At 42.5% G+C, this 19,035-nt stretch overlaps 1 protein-coding gene across 4 annotated transcripts in view; it reads right to left on the reverse strand.

Annotated features, from left to right (window-relative positions):
- The window catches only part of PTPN22 (protein tyrosine phosphatase non-receptor type 22), a 170,250-nt gene that overhangs the window by 30,159 nt on the left and 121,056 nt on the right, over positions 1-19,035 (reverse strand). For all 4 annotated transcript variants that reach the window (XM_077294938.1, XM_077294936.1, XM_077294937.1 and 1 more), the window contains 3 exons: positions 18,214-18,266; positions 14,137-14,846; positions 4,837-4,902 (listed from right to left, as the gene is read on the reverse strand). In XM_077294938.1, coding sequence (XP_077151053.1) covers positions 4,837-4,902; positions 14,137-14,846; positions 18,214-18,266 — 829 coding nt within the window. The remainder of the gene's footprint in view (positions 1-4,836; positions 4,903-14,136; positions 14,847-18,213; positions 18,267-19,035) is intronic.

Genomic DNA, 19,035 nt, shown 5'->3' on the forward strand with positions numbered 1-19,035 from the left:
TAAAAGTAGCAATAAAAGGGGATAAAAAAGAGCAAAACACTTCCAGAAATGATTTCTTATATGTGAAGTTAATAAATTTGATAATAAAAATGGACAAAATAATGCTGACCAAGTACGGATGATTACTGCGTATCACAATAAATGGCACCAATTCAGAGAAGTGATGAATAAGCATTGGAAGGTTCTTTTTACCGATCCAATTTTGAAGAAAATCCTACTAGAAAGACCACTGATAATGGCCAGAAGATCCAAAAATGTAAGAGATACTTTGGTACATAGTCTGTACAATTCAACTCTGTCCAAAGGTTATTTTAAAGATGTTACCAATGTTGGCTTTTTCCCATGCGGCTTATGTAAAGCCTGTTTAAATACCATAAAAAACAAGAATTTTTCTAATTTTGACAATACGAAACAGTTTAATATTAGAAAACACATTACATGTGCGACTCGGGGAGTCATATACCATGCCACGTGCCCGTGCAGGAAAATATACATTGGTCTGACTACCCACGAGCTCAAAGCCAGAATACGAGAACACTGTAGGGATATAGAGAAAGCCAAGATGGTGGAGGATGAATCAACCCCCAAAACCTTGCAGAGACATTTCCACAAATATCATGGATGTAAGTCAGTGGGGTTACTGGTAAAAGGAATAATGATTCAGTTTCTCTGGGTATCCGGGGTGGTGACTTGGAGAAAGTCCTGGCCCAGTTAGAAAGTCGATGGATATACAGGCTGGGCACTCTGTCACCCCAAGGACTGAATGAAAGCTTTTGATTCAAGGCTTTTCTATAAGTGGTCTTTTTATATATAGTTTTGTATATCTATATATACACTCACCGGCCACTTTATTAGGTACACCATGCTAGTAACGGGTTAGACCCCCTTTTGACTTCAGAACTGCCTCAATTCTTCGTGGCATAGATTCAACAAGGTGCTGGAAGCATTCCTCAGAGATTTTGGTCCATATTGACATGATGGCATCACACAGTTGCCGCAGATTTGTCGGCTGCACATCCCAAAGATGCTCCATACAAGGCAGGATGGATCCATGCTTTCATGTTGTTTACGCCAAATTCTGACCCTACCATCCGAATGTCGCAGCAGAAATCGAGACTCATCAGACCAAGCAACGTTTTTCCAATCTTCTACTGTCCAATTTCGATGAGCTTGTACAAATTGTAGCCTCAGTTTCCTGTTCTTAGCTGAAAGGAGTGGTACCCGGTGTGGTCTTCTGCTGCTGTAGCCCATCTGCCTCAAAGTTCGACGCACTGTGCGTTCAGAGATGCTCTTAGGCCTACCTTGGTTGTAACGGGTGGCGATTTGAGTCACTGTTGCCTTTCTATCAGCTCGAACCAGTCTGCCCATTCTCCTCTGACCTCTGGCATCAACAAGGCATTTCCGCCCACAAAACTGCCGCTCACTGGATTTTTTTTCTTTTTCGGACCATTCTCTGTAAACCCTAGAGATGGTTGTGCGTGAAAATCCCAGTAGATCAGCAGTTTCTGAAATACTCAGACCAGCCCTTCTGGCACCAACAACCATGCCACGTTCAAAGGCACTCAAATCACCTTTCTTCCCCATACTGATGCTCGGTTTGAACTGCAGGAGATTGTCTTGACCATGTCTACATGCCTAAATGCACTGAGTTGCCGCCATGTGATTGGCTGATTAGAAATTAAGTGTTAACAAGAAGTTGGACAGGTGTACCTAATAAAGTGGCCGGTGAGTGTATATATTGTATCCATTTTTGTAATTGTCCGATGCTGTTTTATGGGAGCGGGTTTTTGTTGTTTTATGTGTTTTTATTAATCTTTATCTCCTTTTACCAATGTTTATTTCAATAGAATTTCATTTTGATGGACGCACGACCTTTTTGGCCATCTACCATTCGGGTTTGGAGTCTTAATACACTTCTGCGTAACTATGAGAAGAAGATGTTGCATGGACTTTTAATTTGGAGCCTGGTGAAGTTACCAACAACTATTGAAACCTTCGATAGAATCACGGTCAATGTGTTACTCCCCCTTGTGGGTGATGGTGGACTGTTTTCTTTTGTGCTGGAGTAAAAGAAATCTTGATCAGTATATGATTTTATAGTGTTGTATAAACTAACTTTTAATGATGTGAAATAGGCCCTATTATTCTTTAAGATATTTATAGTAAGAAAAGTATATATTCTCTTATATTTATATATAATTTAGATTCACATTCACATTTTTTATGCATAATTTCACATTTTTTATGTATAATTTAACTTTTTTATATGCCATTTATCATTATTAGTTTATTTTCTTTATAGGCATCTATATATACAGCATTTCCACTCACATTCTATCATCAACCAACATTTTTTCATGTTTAATAGTCAGTGTCATTTATTCACATTGTACATCTTGTTATTTAGTTACATCTTTGTCACATGCATTCCTCAAACTGGCGCATGTGCTTTGGTGTCAAGCTGTGATCCCTGTCTTCTCACTTGGTGGCAGACGTATTTCCTTCCTATTGGAATCAGTTTTGTTGTTTTGATCCTTTAAAGGATCAAAAAATCTTCTGCGCTAAAATACAGAGATGATGTTTCCGAACTATTGGAAGAAGTTTAAGCGTTTTTAACTTTTTTTAAAGCATCAAAATCTTCTGTGAGATAACATACTGATGATGTAACTGACCTCTCCTGGATCCCGCACTAATAGCTGTGTCCTCCTCCTGCCACCGATTCTATATGTTCTTTGGAGTTTCAGGTTGCCATCTCAATCTGGCACCTGTCTCTGATGTTAGACCTTGCTCTTGTAACAAACCCAGCTTTGCTACATCACTTTATACTCTGCTATATATCGTTGGTAATTTATGCTTTGACCAACTCTGCTATAGTGGATTCTGCAAGTCTACTTTGCCATATCGCTGTCAGCTCTTCATTGGCCACTGTTGCAAATCCAGCTCTGCTATGATGCTGACTCTAGCCTGCCATATCTGCATATAACTTTGCAACAGACTCGGATCTGCTGTTTTGCTGCTAGCTCTGAATTGTATTGATCTTCTGAAAATTCAGCTCTGCTTCTTCACTGAGTTAACTTTGCTTCATCACCACTCCACTGACCCAGTCCTGCCTTAGAACCTCCCATATATGTCGCTCAGCCACAGTGGTATATATATATATATATATATATATATATATATATATATATATATATATAGTGCGGTAGTTCAACTCGGCGATACACGGAGGTAGAGAACAGGAACACTGTCTCTTTAAATCTTCAGTTGGTTTATTATATGGCAGCATAAACCAACAAGAACAGGAAGGTAAACACGTCCCTTCATGCAAAAACAGGAAAACAACGAAGAAAACAAAACGCTGTAACACAGTCCATATGTATGTGGGTAGCAGTCCGCTCTGGAGCAACACAGGTTCAGTCTTTCCTCCTCAAGACACAAAACCAATGGAGATCCTCTCTCTTTATAAGCCCCAGACCATGTGACTCCTCCCCTATGTAACTGAACACATACATGACTATGACATCACACAGGTCCTGTCAGCACACGGTGGTGGCAACTCTGCAAGTGGAGATAAGGTGGACATCCTCCTACCCATTCTTTGGATATCAACATAAAAAAACAGCCCAAATATGTAAATTAGCTTCACCCCCCACAGCACTTAGTGTGCTGGAGGAAAATATTCTGGGTTTCACATCACCGACGTAAATAAGTGTATTGAAACTTATCTCCCCTCCAGTACTTTACCAGTGTCAAAACATATATATATATATATATATATATATATATATATATATATATATATATATATATATATATATATATATACAGTATATATATATATATATATATATATATATATATATATATATATATATATATATTATGCTATCTGCAAAAATTTGGAGCAAATAGGTGAAACAAATTAAAAAGGTTCCAGTTCACCTTTGAAGGCCGCTCACTTTATCTTGATCAACAGCGGTGAAGATAGGTCGGTGGGTGGTAATTTTAAATGTGGAAAGCCGATACTGTGCAGCCACTGTAGTTCTCTAGCCCTTCACAGATCCGCTGCTCTCAGCATGAAATCGTTACAGCAGCTAGATAGCACAATTATATGTGCCGTATAAAATAGGATATTTAATGCACAGAAAGAGCCAGGATACTGAGTTGTTACTTTTGTGACACATAGTACAGGATAAAATAAATGTTTTCTCGTGTCTGTTTTTACCAGTTATTTTGTATGTTTTGAGGTGATTATGAGAGGTATTTTGAAAAAAGAAAAAAGTATACTTTCATGTTGATATGATATATTCTATCTTTTAAGACAATTGGAGGTTAATTAGACTGATATGTTTTGTATGAAATGACTTGTTACTTTATAACAGTCTTTTATTTGATTATTATTTTTTTAACTCGGGGAACAATGCAGAATTAACTATTTCTCCTTTTTATTATCATATTTAAAAGAAAAAAAATCAGGAAACAATGCGGGATGAATTACTCCTCCTCTTTCTGTTTCTTTCTCTATATCCCCTTTTTCTCTCATTTTGGGAAAGGGCTACATAAGAAGGATCATATTCATTTTCTCCATTCACCTGAAGAAGGCTGTAAACAGCTGAAATGTGCTCTGTATATAGTTTTTATTTGCTTTTATATCAGTGTGAATAAATTTTGCATTCAAGTAACCTGAAGCTTTTTCACCTTGATTCAACTTGGTGGGCAAAGACAGCGCCATCCCCAGGCTCTCTACCTTGGTATAATTGAGGATTATCATTCACACATTTAGTTATATTGAATATTTATAATGAACAATTTTTCTTATATCTGCAGTTTGCTTACCTAATTCATCAGGAACTATAAAGGACTCAGGTGTACGCTCTGGCAAAGGAGGGGGGCTACCATCATCTGTAACAGGAATGCGGTCCAACGGAATTACATTTCTTAAGTATAAACTGATCCAAATACCATTTGAAATTACAGGTGGCAGAGAAGACAAATGCTACCACAGTACAAGAATGTAAAGAAGCCTCTTTTCGTAAAGTATTAAGCTAGCCATACACTCCAGATATATAATGCTGGATACTCCCACCACCGCACATTTGGGGGAATCAGCTAATCATTTAAAGTGTATGAGGGCTTCCTGGGTTGATTTTAAACAACCCAGTCCTTTTGTTTTTTTGTGATAGGTGTCTGCCTATGACTTACATCCCTATTCTTAATGAAAACACATTGGCTAAGTTGAACACATTTGTGTATGGAGATGATCGAAGATATACATGACTGCAAAAGTTTTAGACAGGTGTGGAAAAACTGCTGTAATATAAGAATGCTTTCAAAAATATTTATTAGTTTTATCAATTAACAAAATAAGTGAACAAAAGAGAAATCTACATCAATTATGTATTAATGATTTGGTGATCTGGGCTGTGTAGTGGACCTTATCATCTCTTCCAAGCTTCCTTAGTCTTCTGCACTCTTAAGATAGTTCTTAAAGCGAACTGAACCTGTTAGCAGGATTTTGCTAAGTAAACTACACACAGTGTCAGGTTGGCGCCGTTATACTGATTAAAATGATACCTTGGTTGATTAAATCTGTCGTGTGGTTGTTGTTTAATCTTTATTTGCAGTTTTCAGTTACTGAGATTCTCGAGCTTCGAGGCAGCCTGTGGGGGAGCTTTTTTTATGCTCTGTTCATAGATTTATCTTTATGGGCTTATGACAGGTCACTGGACCTTCAGTGACCTGCCTTCTATTTTAAATACATCATATAATAATATTGTTGGCTTTGAAAAAAAATTAACTTCAGCAAAATGGCGCCAGTGGAGGCGCATGTGCAGTGGCATCTATTGCTTGCCGATAGATGCTATTGTGCAAGCGCTGCCACTGCTATTTTGCTGCAACAAAAAAAAATCCTTTAATAAAGTGGCGCAGTTGGGCCGATGCACAGAGGCATCTTTTTCTTGCCGATAGATGCTACTGCGCAAGCGCCACCGCCAATTTTTTTTCCTCCCAGAAATGGTGCCGCTGGCTGTACTCGCACAGTAGCATTTATGGTACTACTGTGCATATGCTGCCACTGCCATTTTGATGGAGGCTAAAACAATTTGGCTGCAGCAAAATGGTGGCAGCGCTTGCTCAGTAGCATCTATCAGCAAGCCTAAAGTTAATTTTTTTTTTCAAAGCCAACAATATTATTTTATGCAGCATGTAAAATAGGAGGCTTTTCACAGAGAGATCAGTGACTTGTCATAAGCCATACAGATGAATATGTAAGCAGAGCATCACATGAAGACCACTCACAGGCCGACACAAAGCACCAGGATCTCATTAACTGAAGAGTTAAACTAAAAATACAGATTAAACAAGAACCACAAGACAAATTACATCAACCCAGGTATCATTTTAATCAGTATAATGGCAGTAGTAGTTTACTTAGCAAAATTCTGTTGACAGGTTCGCTTTAATGACATTGGCTGTATGTTTAGAGTAGTTGTTCTACTGCAGAATAAATGTGGAGCCAATAAAATTCCTAATGGTGTTGGATCATAGAAACGTATCTGCCTGTATATCTCAGCATTGAGGACACCAAGAAATGGCAACATCTAGGACCATAGAAGCAATTGTCACCAAGAAAACAGTGCAGCAGATCAGACATATTGTCATGACTCTGAATGGGATTTTCCAGCCTCTGTCCTGGTCAGGTCAGGGTTAACTAGGATTGCCTCTCTCTGGTTTTGGGGCAGCTATTTAATGCTGCTGGTTCCTGGGTCAGGTGTCGGTGATACTTCCGTTTACTCAGTTTGTGATTGCTGACCAAGGTTACTCATCTGTAATCGCTATGCCTCAGTGTGTGTGAGCTTTGTTGTGCATGACCCAGTTCTGTCCCCTGACTCCTGCCTCTGCCTCTGTTTTCTGCTTGGTACTGTTCTGTCCTTACTGGTTCTGTTACGCCCTGGCTTGTCTCGGTTTACTCTTTGGATTTGCCCCTCGTACCTCGCTCTCATCTGGCTTTTGACCCTCGGCTCTCCACTGACTATGTCATTGTTCTTTGTCCTGTACTCCACTCTCTCAGTCATCACCCCGGCCTGTCACACAGAAGCCCCGCCCCTCTGCGATCATGTGACTGTCTAGTCTCAGGTCCTGTTCTTACTGCGTGCCTTAGTTTCTGGTCCTGTGCTCACTGCGTGCCCCCCTCCTTACACTTCCGTCTCTCGGTCCCAGACCCCCTGCTTGCACCATCTAGGCTTTCCATAGTGACACTGTCAGTGTCACTACATTATCACTGACCCTTTTATTTTTAGGGGGTCTTGTGACTCATTGTGTGCTATGGACCCGCTGCATGCTTTGTCTGATCAGGTGGCTAACCTGACCAAGATGATGCAGAACCTGTCTGTTGAGCAAAGAGCGTTGGTTGCTTTGCACCAACAGGTACTGGCACTGGGAATGATGCTGTGTCTGATGTCTTCTTGTACTCTCCTGAACCCTTTGTCAAACTTCTGGAAACCTTTTCTGGGGATAAAAGAAAATTCCGGGTGTTTAGAGAGTTGCAAATAACTTTTTTCCCTGTGTCCTCGGTCCTCGGGTGATGTGAGTCAAATGGTGGGGATAGTTATTTCCCTGATACGTGAGGGGCCACAGTCCTGGGCTTTCTCCCTACCTCCTACCTCCCCTCAGAGATTGTCTGTTAATCGGTTCTTTGAGGCCTTTGGTCTGATTTACGATGAACCTGATTGAGTGAGATTGGCTGAGGACACTATTATGGTTCTCATCCAAGGAAAGCTTTTTGCAGAGTGGTACTGTTCTGAGTTCAGGCAGTGGGCACCTGAAGTATCCTGGAATGACTCGGCTCTCAGAGTGCTATTCCAAAGGGGTCTTTCTGAACATTTAAAGGATGCCTTGGCCCTGCATCCTCCGCCTGATTCCCTGGAGGAGGCCATGACCCAGGCTGTCTGCATGGACCGCAAGCTGCGTGAGAGAGGAGTGATGCAACATGAGGCTCCTCAGTTGCCTGTTAAACAGGAACCTTCTTTATCTGTGAAACCCATGGATGTGGGGGCTGTCTCCATGGAAGAAAAAGAGAGAAAACGTTGTAGAGAGAATAAACTTTGCTTCTATTGTGGAGCCCTGGGCCATTGGAGAAAGGACTGTCCCTCCTGTCCCCTGGGATCCAAGGTTTTGGGAAACGACTAGATCTGGGTAACTGCCGAGGAGGCTACCCAGACCCACAAGTACTTTTTCCTCAGTCTCTAAATGTTGTTAAAAGTGGAAGTTGGTGTGAACAATTGTTTTTTTCCCTCTTCTGCTTTTGTGGCTTGTGGCTCTTCAGTTAACCTGATTGACTCGAGACTGGTGTTCCACTGTGAGATAGGAACAGTTAGATTGGAGAAGCCCATGAGTGTGGTGGCTATTGACTCTACCACTTTTTCCAAGGATGGGATTCGTTCCATTATTAAAGAATTCATCCTTAAGGTGGGCCCTGTTCATCTGGAGCATATAGCCTGTTTTGTTCTGGACAACTTCCCTGCCAGGTTGGTTTTGTGGTTTCCTTGGCTTCAGTGTCATAATCCAGTCATTGATTGGGAGGCCCAGGAGATTATTAAATGGTGGTCCAATTGTGAAAACAAATGTCTGAGTTCTGAATCTGTGACGTCCTTCGGTCTGGAGGGTATTCCGGAGTACCTGAAGGAGTTCAAGGACGTGTTCTCCGAAAGTCAGGCCGAGGGGTTACCATCGCACCGCCTTTTGATTGTGTCATCGACCTGATTCCCGGAGCTAAATTGCCCAAAGCCTGATTATTTAACCTTTCTGGTCAAGAGTGGGCTGCCATGAAGGAGTATATATCTGAGTGTCTCCGCAAGGGACACATCCACTCTTCTGTGTCTCCTGTTGCTGCAGGATTCTTTTTTGTAAAAAAAAAAAAAAGACGGTGGTCTCCGGCCGTGCCTTGACTTTCGGGAACTTAGCAAAATTACTGTAAGAAACACTATCCCCTTCCACTCATTCCCGATTTGTGTAACCAATTGTCCGGGGCCAAATGGTTTTCAAAACTGGACTTACGGGGGGCATATAACCTGATCCGGGTACTGGAGGGGGATGAATGGAAGTCTGCGTTTGTCATCTCTGAAGAGTTGTTCAAAAATGTAGTTATTAGTGATGAGCGAGTATACTCGTTGCTCAGGTGTTCCCGAGCATGCTCGGGTGGTCTCCGAGTATTTGTGACTGCTCGGAGATTTAATTTTTGTTGACGCAGCTGCATTATTTACAGCTGCTAGCCAGCCTGAGTACATATGGGGGTTGCCTGGCTGCTAGGGAATCCCCACATGTAATCAAGCTGTCTAATAGCCGCAAATCATACAGTTGCGGCAAGGGAAACAAAATCTCCGAGCAGTCACAAATACTCGGAGACCACCCGAGGGTGCTCGGGAAAACACGAGCAACGAATATAATCACTCATCAATAGTAGTTATGCCATTTGGCTAGATCAATGCTCCTGTGGTCTTTCAAAACTTTATCAATCATGTGTTCTCTGATTTAATTGGGCGGTTTGTGGTTATTTACCTAGATGATATTCTGATGTATTCGTTTGATAAGCAGACTCATGTTGGTCATCTTCAAGCAGTTCTCCAAAGACTCAGGGAGAATCAGCTTTTCGCTAAGTTGGAGAAGTACTCATTTTTTGTCCAGGAACTGTCTTTTTGGGGGTTTATTGTCTCTAGTGAGGGGTTCCACATGGATCCCAAGAAGGTTCTGGCCATTGTGGATTGGGTGCAGCCCCGGGACCTTAAAGGTCTTCGGCGCTTCTTAGATTCGCCAATTACTACCGGAGGTTTATTAAAGGGTTCTCACAGGTGGTCATGCCCCTCACCGACTTGACAAAGAAAGGTGCTGATATGAAGAACTGGTCTGCCGCAGCAGTAGCGTTGTTTCTGTCTCTAAAAAATTGCTTTATGACTGCCCCGTTTCTGATCCAACCAGATCCATCTAAACCTTTTGTGGTGGAGGTGGACACCTCAGAGGTGGGAGTGGGGGCAATGTTGACCCAGGGGCTCACCACCTTGACCAGTCTAAGACCATGCGCCTTCTTCTCCAAGATGTTTTCCCCGGCAGAAAGAAATTATGACATGGGTAATTGGGAACTTCTGGCAGTTAAGTTGGCCTTTGAGGAATGGAGTCATTTTCTGGAGAGAGTGGCTCATCCCATTACTGTGATAACTGATCACAAGAATCTGGTGTACATTGAATCTGCTAAAAGGTTAACCCCCAGGCAGGCTAGATGGTCACTTTTTTTACCCGGTTCCAGTTCTTGATCACATTTCGCCCTGGATCCAAGAATGAAGGCCGATGCATGGTCCTGGAGTCTGGAACCAGTGTCTCCCCCCCCGAGCCTCCATCCTCCATTCTTCACCTGGGGGGTGGTGGTGGCGGATGTGTCGTCAAGCTTGGAATGGGAGATTCGAGAAGCTCAGTCTCAGGCTCCCCTGTCCAATCCAGCTGGTAAATTGTCTGTTCCTGTTCAGTTTCAACTCAGGGTTCTTCAAGAGTTCCATGACTCGGCTCTGAGTGGACATCCGGGGATTTTTGCTACTTGTGGGGCCGTCGCGAGGTTTTTTTGGTGGTCCTCGCTTGGGCCTGATGTTAATAAGTTTGTGTCTGCCTGTGAAGTTTGTGCCTGTGCTAAGAGATCTCATATTTGGCTGGCCGGGGAATTGGTACCTTTGCCAATTCCTGATAGACCATGGACACATTTGTCCATGGATTTTATCACCAATCTTCCTCCTTCCAAAGGGAATGCTGTAATCTGTGTGGTGGTGGACAGGTTTACCAGGCAGGCACACTTTGTACCCTTGGGGGCGTTGCCTCTGCGGAGACTTTGTCTAGATTGTGTGTCCAGCATGTGGTTTGTTTGCATGGTGTGCCCTTGAATGTGGTGTCTGACCGTCGAGTGCAGTTCGTGTCCAGGCTTTGGAGGGCGTTTTGGAAAAGGTTGGGTATTGCGTTGTCCTTTTTGTCTGCGTACCATCCAGAGACCTTTGGTCAGACCGATCGGACCAACCAGTCCTTGGAGCAAATTTTACGTTGTCTTTCCACTTCCTGTCAGGATGACTGTTCCAATGCCTTGCCTTTAGCAGAGTTTGCATTCAATAACCATGTTAACCACTCCACAGGTAATTCACCTTTCTTTTGTAGTTACGGGTTTAATCCACACTTCTGGACGTTTTCTCGGTTGGACTTTGGTTTCCCCGGGGCTGATATACCTGTACAACAGTTGGGGAATTTGTGGAGGGTGGTCCAGAAGAATATTAGGGAAGCTCAGAGGAAGTTTAAGGTCTTTGCGGACAGGAGACGGACTGTGGGACCCACAAGTTGTGTTGGGGTTAAGGTGTGGCTGTCTACTAGGAACATTAAGGTTCCTTCGGTTAAATTGGGGCCTAAGTTTATTGGTCCCTATGAGATCACGGAAGTGGTTAACCCAGTGGCATTTCGTTTGTCTTCCATTGTCTTTTAAGATCCCCAATGTATTCCATAGGGCCCTGCTAAAACCATTGGGGGTTGTGGAAGTGTCGTTGGGTTCCTCGCCACCTGTGTTTGTGAATAGTCAGGAGGAGTACAAGGTTGAGTGCATTGTGGATTCCTGGTTTGTCCGTCGTTCCCTCCAGTATCTTTTGCACTAGAACGGGTATGGTCCGGAGGATCGGTGCTGAGATCCTGCCCGCTCAGTTCACGCCGGCCATCTGGTGCAGTCCTTCCATACTCAATTTCCTGGGAAACCTGGTCTGGTGGCCCGTCGTTGAGAGGAGGGTACTGTCATGACTCTGGATGCGATTTTCCAGCCTCCATACTGGTCAGGTCAGGGTTAACTAGTATTGCCTCTCTCTGGTTCTGGGGAAGCTATTTAATGCTGCTGGTTCCTGGGTCAGGTGTCGGTGATACTTCCGTTCACTCGGTTTGTGGTTGCTGACCAAGGTTACTCATCTGTAATCGCTGTGCCTCAGTGTGTGAGCTTTGTTGTATATGACCCTGTTCTGTCCCCTGACTCCTGCCTCTCTTTTCTGCTCGGTACTGTTCTGTCCTTCCTGGTTCTCTGACCCACAGGCTCATCTCGGTTTACTCTTTGGTTTTGTCCCTGGTACCTCGCTCTCGTCTGGCTTTTGACCATCGGCTCTCCACTGACTACGTCGTTGTTCTCTGTCCTGTGCTCCACGCTCTCAGCCGTCTCCCCGTCCTCTCACGCGGTAGCTCCACCCCTCTGCGATCACGTGACTGTCTAGTCTCAGGTCCTGTGCTTGCTCAGTACCAAAGTTTCTGGTCCCGTGCACACTGCATGCCCTGCTCCTTGAACTTCCGTTTCTTGGTCTCGGACCCCTTGCTTGCGACATCTAGGCTTTTCATAGTGACATTGTCAGTGTCACTACACATGTCATTTACTTTCTTCAAAAATCAAAAAATATCCAGCAGGTAGAAAGGCAAAATGAGCAATTGGAAGTACACTGTGCTATATTATATGATGACTGCAATATATTAAGAAGATTAAAACTTTGATGGGAGTGCTTCTATGAGAACTATATTCAGCATAAAGAACATCAAGGACTTGCAGAAGTAATGATATGGCCCACAGAGAGCATTGATCAGTCTGTCTGGGACTACATGAAGAGACAGAAAATGTTGCGGAAGTATACATCCACAGAAGATCTGTGGTTAGTTCTTACAGATGTATGGAACAGACTTCTTGCTGTTTCCTTCAAAACTGTGTGTAAGTGTACCTAGAAGAATAGATGCTGTTTAGAAGGCAAAAGGGTGGCAACACTAAATATTGATTTTAGATTTCTCTTTTGTTCTTTCACTTTTCATTTTCTTAATTGATAAAAATAATCTATTAACACTTCTGTTTATGAAATCATTCTTACTTTTGTAGCAAATTTCACTGTCACTCTTTAACTGTCAAACAAACTAGTTAATCCACCAGACAGCTATCTGCAAAGTTGTAGAAAGCCATCTCTATCAGTTCAATAACTTTGCATGGAGCGCCAGTGTATATGCTCAACCGACCCTGTTTTTATTTATTAAATATATATATATGTAATGTAGTGTGAGTATATTAATATACCTTACACACCTACCGCTGCTTTATCTGGTGTCCAGTGCCGTTCTTCTGAGTGATGTCACCAGTTGAATCTACCCAGCTCACTCTATGCGCTATGCATGATGCAGATACTGTATCTTTTTTACAATGAAAACTTATGGAGTCTCGTTCTGACGCTCCATAGGCTTTCAAAGTAAAAGAAACTTCCGGGTCAGTCAGAGCGCAGCAAGACTCCGGCCAGGCTGCAGAGTGGTGACATCACAGAGAAGTGGAGAAGGCCAGCCCTGGACACCTTAGGTGGGTACATTAATACACTCACACTAAATTACATGTATGTACACACACATTTGACTCTCCAGGAGACTCAGGACCCCAGTTCTCCTGATTGCTTGGGGTCGGAGTCATAAGATTCCTTGAGATTAACAATTTATGTCCTATTCTGTGGACAGGTAAAAAGTTGTGTTTGTTGGACAACTTCTTTAACTGGTGATAAACTTGTGATAGATGACTGTACATCACTCATTCATGGATCTACTGTTTGTATCATAACTCTACCATGATGCCAAGAACATTCGTATTTTACCCCCAGTAACCCCTACAGATTTAGTGTAGAGGGCTAAACTTGCATCTTTACATCAGCCATTGTTAGAATTAAAACATTTCTCTACGGCATTATAGGATCCTAGCAGCACTAAAGTGTCTGTGAAAGAGAATCTGTCACCAGGTTTTTGCCACCATAGGGCGCTGACCGAGTGACTTCGGTGTACTCAAATAATATGTTCGAGTCTCAGCGTCTGTATGTCTCGCGGCTGTTAGACATGCATGTGTTTCAGCTCTCGAGCATGTTCGCTCATCACTAATCGCTTGATGTCTCTGCCCATACATCATGCCACTCTGAGATGGGGTAGCAAAGACTTGGTGACAGATTCCTTTTAACAAATATTTAGATCGCTTCAAGTGGCAGTTATCAGAATGTTTGTTAGTGCTTGTATACATAATGGAATTGGTGTTCATGATCTAATTGCATACTGTGAGTCTAATATTCTGTTGATACTTACTATTTCCATTTAGGTTACTACATTGAGGAACCTCTAACTGCTCCAGTGGTCGTTGTATAAAAGGCTCCTTCATAGGGTACAAATTATGTGAAAACAGTGAACCGGGGTCCTGTATTCTGCTAATTTTTGATTCAGTCATTTCAGGACCAACAGCTTCTAGGCAAAAATCTGCAAATTTGGGTGAGCCCGGATCGGATGATGGAGTTGGAGAAAAATATGGGTCTTCTGTCAAACGAATATATACATGACTGCTATGAACAGTACTTATGTTGACTAATGAGCCTGTCAGTTTGGGTCCTTGCTCCATAACATTACAATTATTATGGCACATCTCTGACTCTTTTGAGGAATTTTCCAATATACAGGACTGTCTCTGTTGGTGTAGTTCAAAAGGAGTGGATTTGGCTCTAGTTAATGCTGCATGTCCACCATACATAGTTTTTTCTACTGCTGGAGATTTAGTATTGGAGTCATCACAAATTACATTCTGGATATGCTTGCGATATTGTGTCCTTGGTAAAGGGTGGGGTTCATCAAAATGTAGGTCAATAAGGTCCTGCGTCTGGCTCTTGAGGTTATTTAACTCTGTATTGCCACTGATTTTATAAATCTCTGGTGGTGTTAACGGCTCCAACATGTTATTAAAGCTTATGCCAGTATTACAGGCTCCGATCCATTGATGAACATCTTCTTTCAGCTGCCCTGTAAATCTTTAAAAGACAGTAATAATCTCTTAGATATATGCAAGATCATTAAATTAATACACTATATCCTACTGCCTGATGAAAGTGTTTAACTGCCGTGATCGGAGCTAGAATGATGCAGCCGGTTTTAGGCAAAGTGGGGCAAAAGTTTAAAATAGGGCCCCAAATGCTAATATGTTGCACCATCACACATAAACATTTCGGTTGTATTTACAGGCGCTGAGTTCAGGAGGCTAAACGTGTGTGATCGACAATATTGAAGTTGTTCGACGCTTGTTTCCTGGCCTCTATACGGCAGCTGAAGAACAATGATGGGGACAGAAGGATCACTATTAGATCAATCTGTCCCCATACAGTATCATGTTATCAGCAGCATATCTGCAGTTTTCCCAGGATGAAGTGCTGCAGAGAGCAATGATTTTTGTTCCAGCATAACCAATCCAATCACTCGATGAATAGGCAGCAGTTTGCTTGTTTAGTATAATACACTCCATAGTCCTCCATATGGTATAACACACTCCCCATAGTCCTCTATATGGTACAATACACTCCCCCATAGTACTCCATATGTTATAATACACTCACCATAATCCTCCATATGGTATAATACACCCCCCCACAGTCCTCCATATGACATAATACACCCTCCACAGTTCACCATATGGTATAATACACCCCCATAGCCTTCCATAAGGTATAATACCCTTCACATAGTCCTCCATATGGTATAATACACTCTCCATAGTCCTTCACATGGTGAAATACACTCTTCATAGTTCTCCATATAGTATAACACACTCTCCATAGTCATCTATATGGTATAATATACTCCTCATAGTCCTTCATATGGTATAATACACCCCCATTGTCCTCCATATAGTATAATACACTCCCAATAGTCTTCCATATAGTATAATACACCCCCATAGTCCTCCATGTAGTACAATGCACTCCCCATAGTATAATGCATCCAGGCTCCGCAGAGCATCTCAGCAGCTGCACTGCCCAGCACACAGCATGAAGTGACATTCGATGAAGTGGTAATGATGAACGAGGGAGGGTCATCTGGTGCTCCCTCCTCCATATTGCTTTCAACTGTATTGACATCTATGATGCCAATACAGTTGAATGTGCTGCCGGACCCCATAGTGACTGCGTGGTGTGCTGCTATTAGCGGCATGCCACTGGCTGGGGGCCCTTGGAGGAGGGTAGTCAGCTGCGTAGTCTGCCCACCTCTAATGCTGGCCCTGCCAGCAACTTCCCTTTATAGAGTGGGTTCATCTCCTGATATCTCTCCATACACTAACATCCAACATCTGCTCTATAGATTAAGGTTTTAGCATCATATGCCTTAAATATACACAATGTTTTCATCATCTTCAGTATTTTAATATTTTCTTAGTATTGTATTACCTGGACAATTCTGTAAATTATATCTAAAATGACACTATTAGAATATTTTACATGTGTGGGATATTTCAAAAGAAGGGTTTGTGTGCCGCAAACATCTGTTCCCCATGCACTAACTGCATAGCCCGGCTGCTGTGCTCTGCAGTTTTGGTAAGTATTCCATGATATTACTGTATGCCATAAATTGAGTTATACTTAAACAGAACAAAAGTTGGGGGTAATGGATCACTGCCTGCAACCCTCGCTGGCAACAGGTTATCTGATGGACAGCAGACATGGAGAATGCATACATTGTAATTAACAGATAGCTGACAGTTGTTGGAAGGGCAAACTGACTGTGTATATCCTAATTACTAAAGAGGGGCTAATCAATGTAAGGTGAAGATACCTACCCCGAAGGCAGACAGCATGGCTGTCATATGTCAGCCAACTGTCCCTTGACCTTGGAGCTGATGGACTCGGAGCTGATAGTAGTGACAGCCTGGTCTGTAGGCTGATATTACTGTCTGTTCTCTATTATTTACAGCCCCTGAAGTGTTCCTCATCCCTGCAAGGGGCCTCAGGAATGTAAGGTGACTGAACATTGTCCAAGTGATGGGACTTCTGGACTCTGGGAGTTTTATGACCCTGTTAGGGGTCAAACTTCCACATGTTTCAGTAGGAAGGTGGTGGGCATCAAGTGTATTCATGGAGATGCCAAGAACATTCCCATGGCTCAGGCCGACATTGACACAGACTGTGGTTCTGTTACCTACAAAGTGGGAGTGGTCAAAATTTGTTGCATCCTTTAATTGTTGACCATGATTTTCCTCTGTTTTAGAATTTGTGGGGGAAAAAGGTACTGTCTAGTAGCTTGGCTGTCAACCAGGTTTTGGCAATAAAAACCTTGTCACATGCTGTGACCTACAGGTTGCCATTATCTGTAGGGGTTTCCAAAAAGGATGCGGAAGCATCCCTGAGCTGGAGATATAAAGGGAAAACTTTGGAACCACCCAAATCAGGGACCTAACTTTGAAATGTACCCTGCAAAATGTAAGGGTAGTAAATATTGTCCCCCAGAAGCTGGAAACTGGTTTTCAGTTTTCACATTTGGCCAGACATAATTATCTGTTGTGTCAATGGAAGGGCCAGGTATAATATCGCCTCCTCAAGGCCCAGAAAGAAAAACCTAGGGGGTATAATTGGTCTGCTCAAGTGAGACAATTTAGGCCTAAGGATCGGGTACTTGTGTTAGTGTCCAGAGTGGAGTAAGTGAGTTCCTTACCCAGTGAAAGGGACCATATAAGGTGGTGGAAAACGTGGGAGAGGCGATAGAGAACTGTCAATGCTTCCTCACTAAAAAGAAATATAACTGGCCACTCTAGGCAAAGAGGGTTGGCAGATGGGGCCCGGAAGAGGCTATTTCATTTTTATAACCGCGTGGGTCTTATGAAAGTAATAAAACTTCAAATATTTGGACCAGACCTCATTGCTTGTATGAACGCTACTGACTACCAGAGAGTGTAAGTCCCTACAGTACCCACAGACCTTGAGGAAGGCGAGAATAGCTTAGTTGTGTAACCCTGTGTATGCCAGAGTGCAAGAAGTGTAGCTATCAAGTGCTCGGGAAAGCAAGGTGGCATGTGTGCTAGTGTCCTGGTTTTTTATGTGCAAACATCTCGCAAAATGGTGATTGGTGGCAGCAAAAAGTGTGGATGGGAGAGCTGACTGTGGATGTGCACAACTCATTGTCAGCCTATTTCAATAGGTGAAAGGATAAATGAGTGTGGGAACCGGAGTCCCTTTTTACAGTAGCATCTGTGGCGAAAGTGAGAGCTGTTCGTGACAAGTTGGTGGAGGCAGTAGTGTTGATTCTTTCTACAACTGTGCTTTTGGCATTTGATACATCTAACTTTTCAAAAGCCTATACTACTTGTTTAAAATGGAAGACTCTATGTTGATTTTCTCAAGGTTTTATATTTACCTGCTGGGCAGACATCTTTCAGTGCTTTGTGGCTCTGTTGTGTTCTTGAAAACCTACGAATTAAATACATAAAATTTTTAATGATTATCTAGTTCTTTAAAATGTATTGTGAATCCCTAGAATTACCTTCAATATTAAATTGCTGAGGGTCGGTCTCTTGGCACCAACACCAATGACCTTTTTGAAGAGGATATTTTGTTCTTTCCCATTGGCCCCTTCCACAGTTTTGATCTTTTAGGCCATGTTTGGTGTAAGAGCCTGACTCATTAACTTTGAATGAGGCAACAATATAGAAAATTGTAATACCAAGTACAACCACAGCCACTGCTAAAAGGAATATGAGAAAATAGTAGCGTTCATACAACAAACCCATATTCTGTATTAATCACTCTTAAAGATAACTCCACTTTTAATCTACCAAATAATTTGCTTAAGGGCTCCTTCTCACTTGCGTAAAATATGTCCGAGTCTCGCAGGTTAAAACCCGGCTCTGCCGCCGACACTCCAGAGCGGAGCGTGCAGCTCCATGTATTGCTGTGCGGCCGCTCTCTCCGCTCTGGAGTGCTGGTAGCAGAGCCGGGTTTTTACCTGCGAGACTCGGACGTATTTTACGCAAGTGAGAAGGAGCCCTAACTGTAAAATGGGCGCAGGTGCACAAATTTAGCAACATATCCATTAGAGGAAGCACTAGCTTTCCAAGTTTTTAAATAACCTTTACTGCACAGAGAGACATGTTCTACTTGTGATGCAGGACCACCCTTTTCTGCCTGTAAAGTACAATGTAATGGCCTTCTGATAATATGACAAAACAGCTTATCTCAT

Source organism: Ranitomeya variabilis, chromosome 3, assembly GCF_051348905.1.
Source record: "Ranitomeya variabilis isolate aRanVar5 chromosome 3, aRanVar5.hap1, whole genome shotgun sequence".
In the NCBI taxonomy this organism is placed as follows: domain Eukaryota; kingdom Metazoa; phylum Chordata; class Amphibia; order Anura; family Dendrobatidae; genus Ranitomeya; species Ranitomeya variabilis.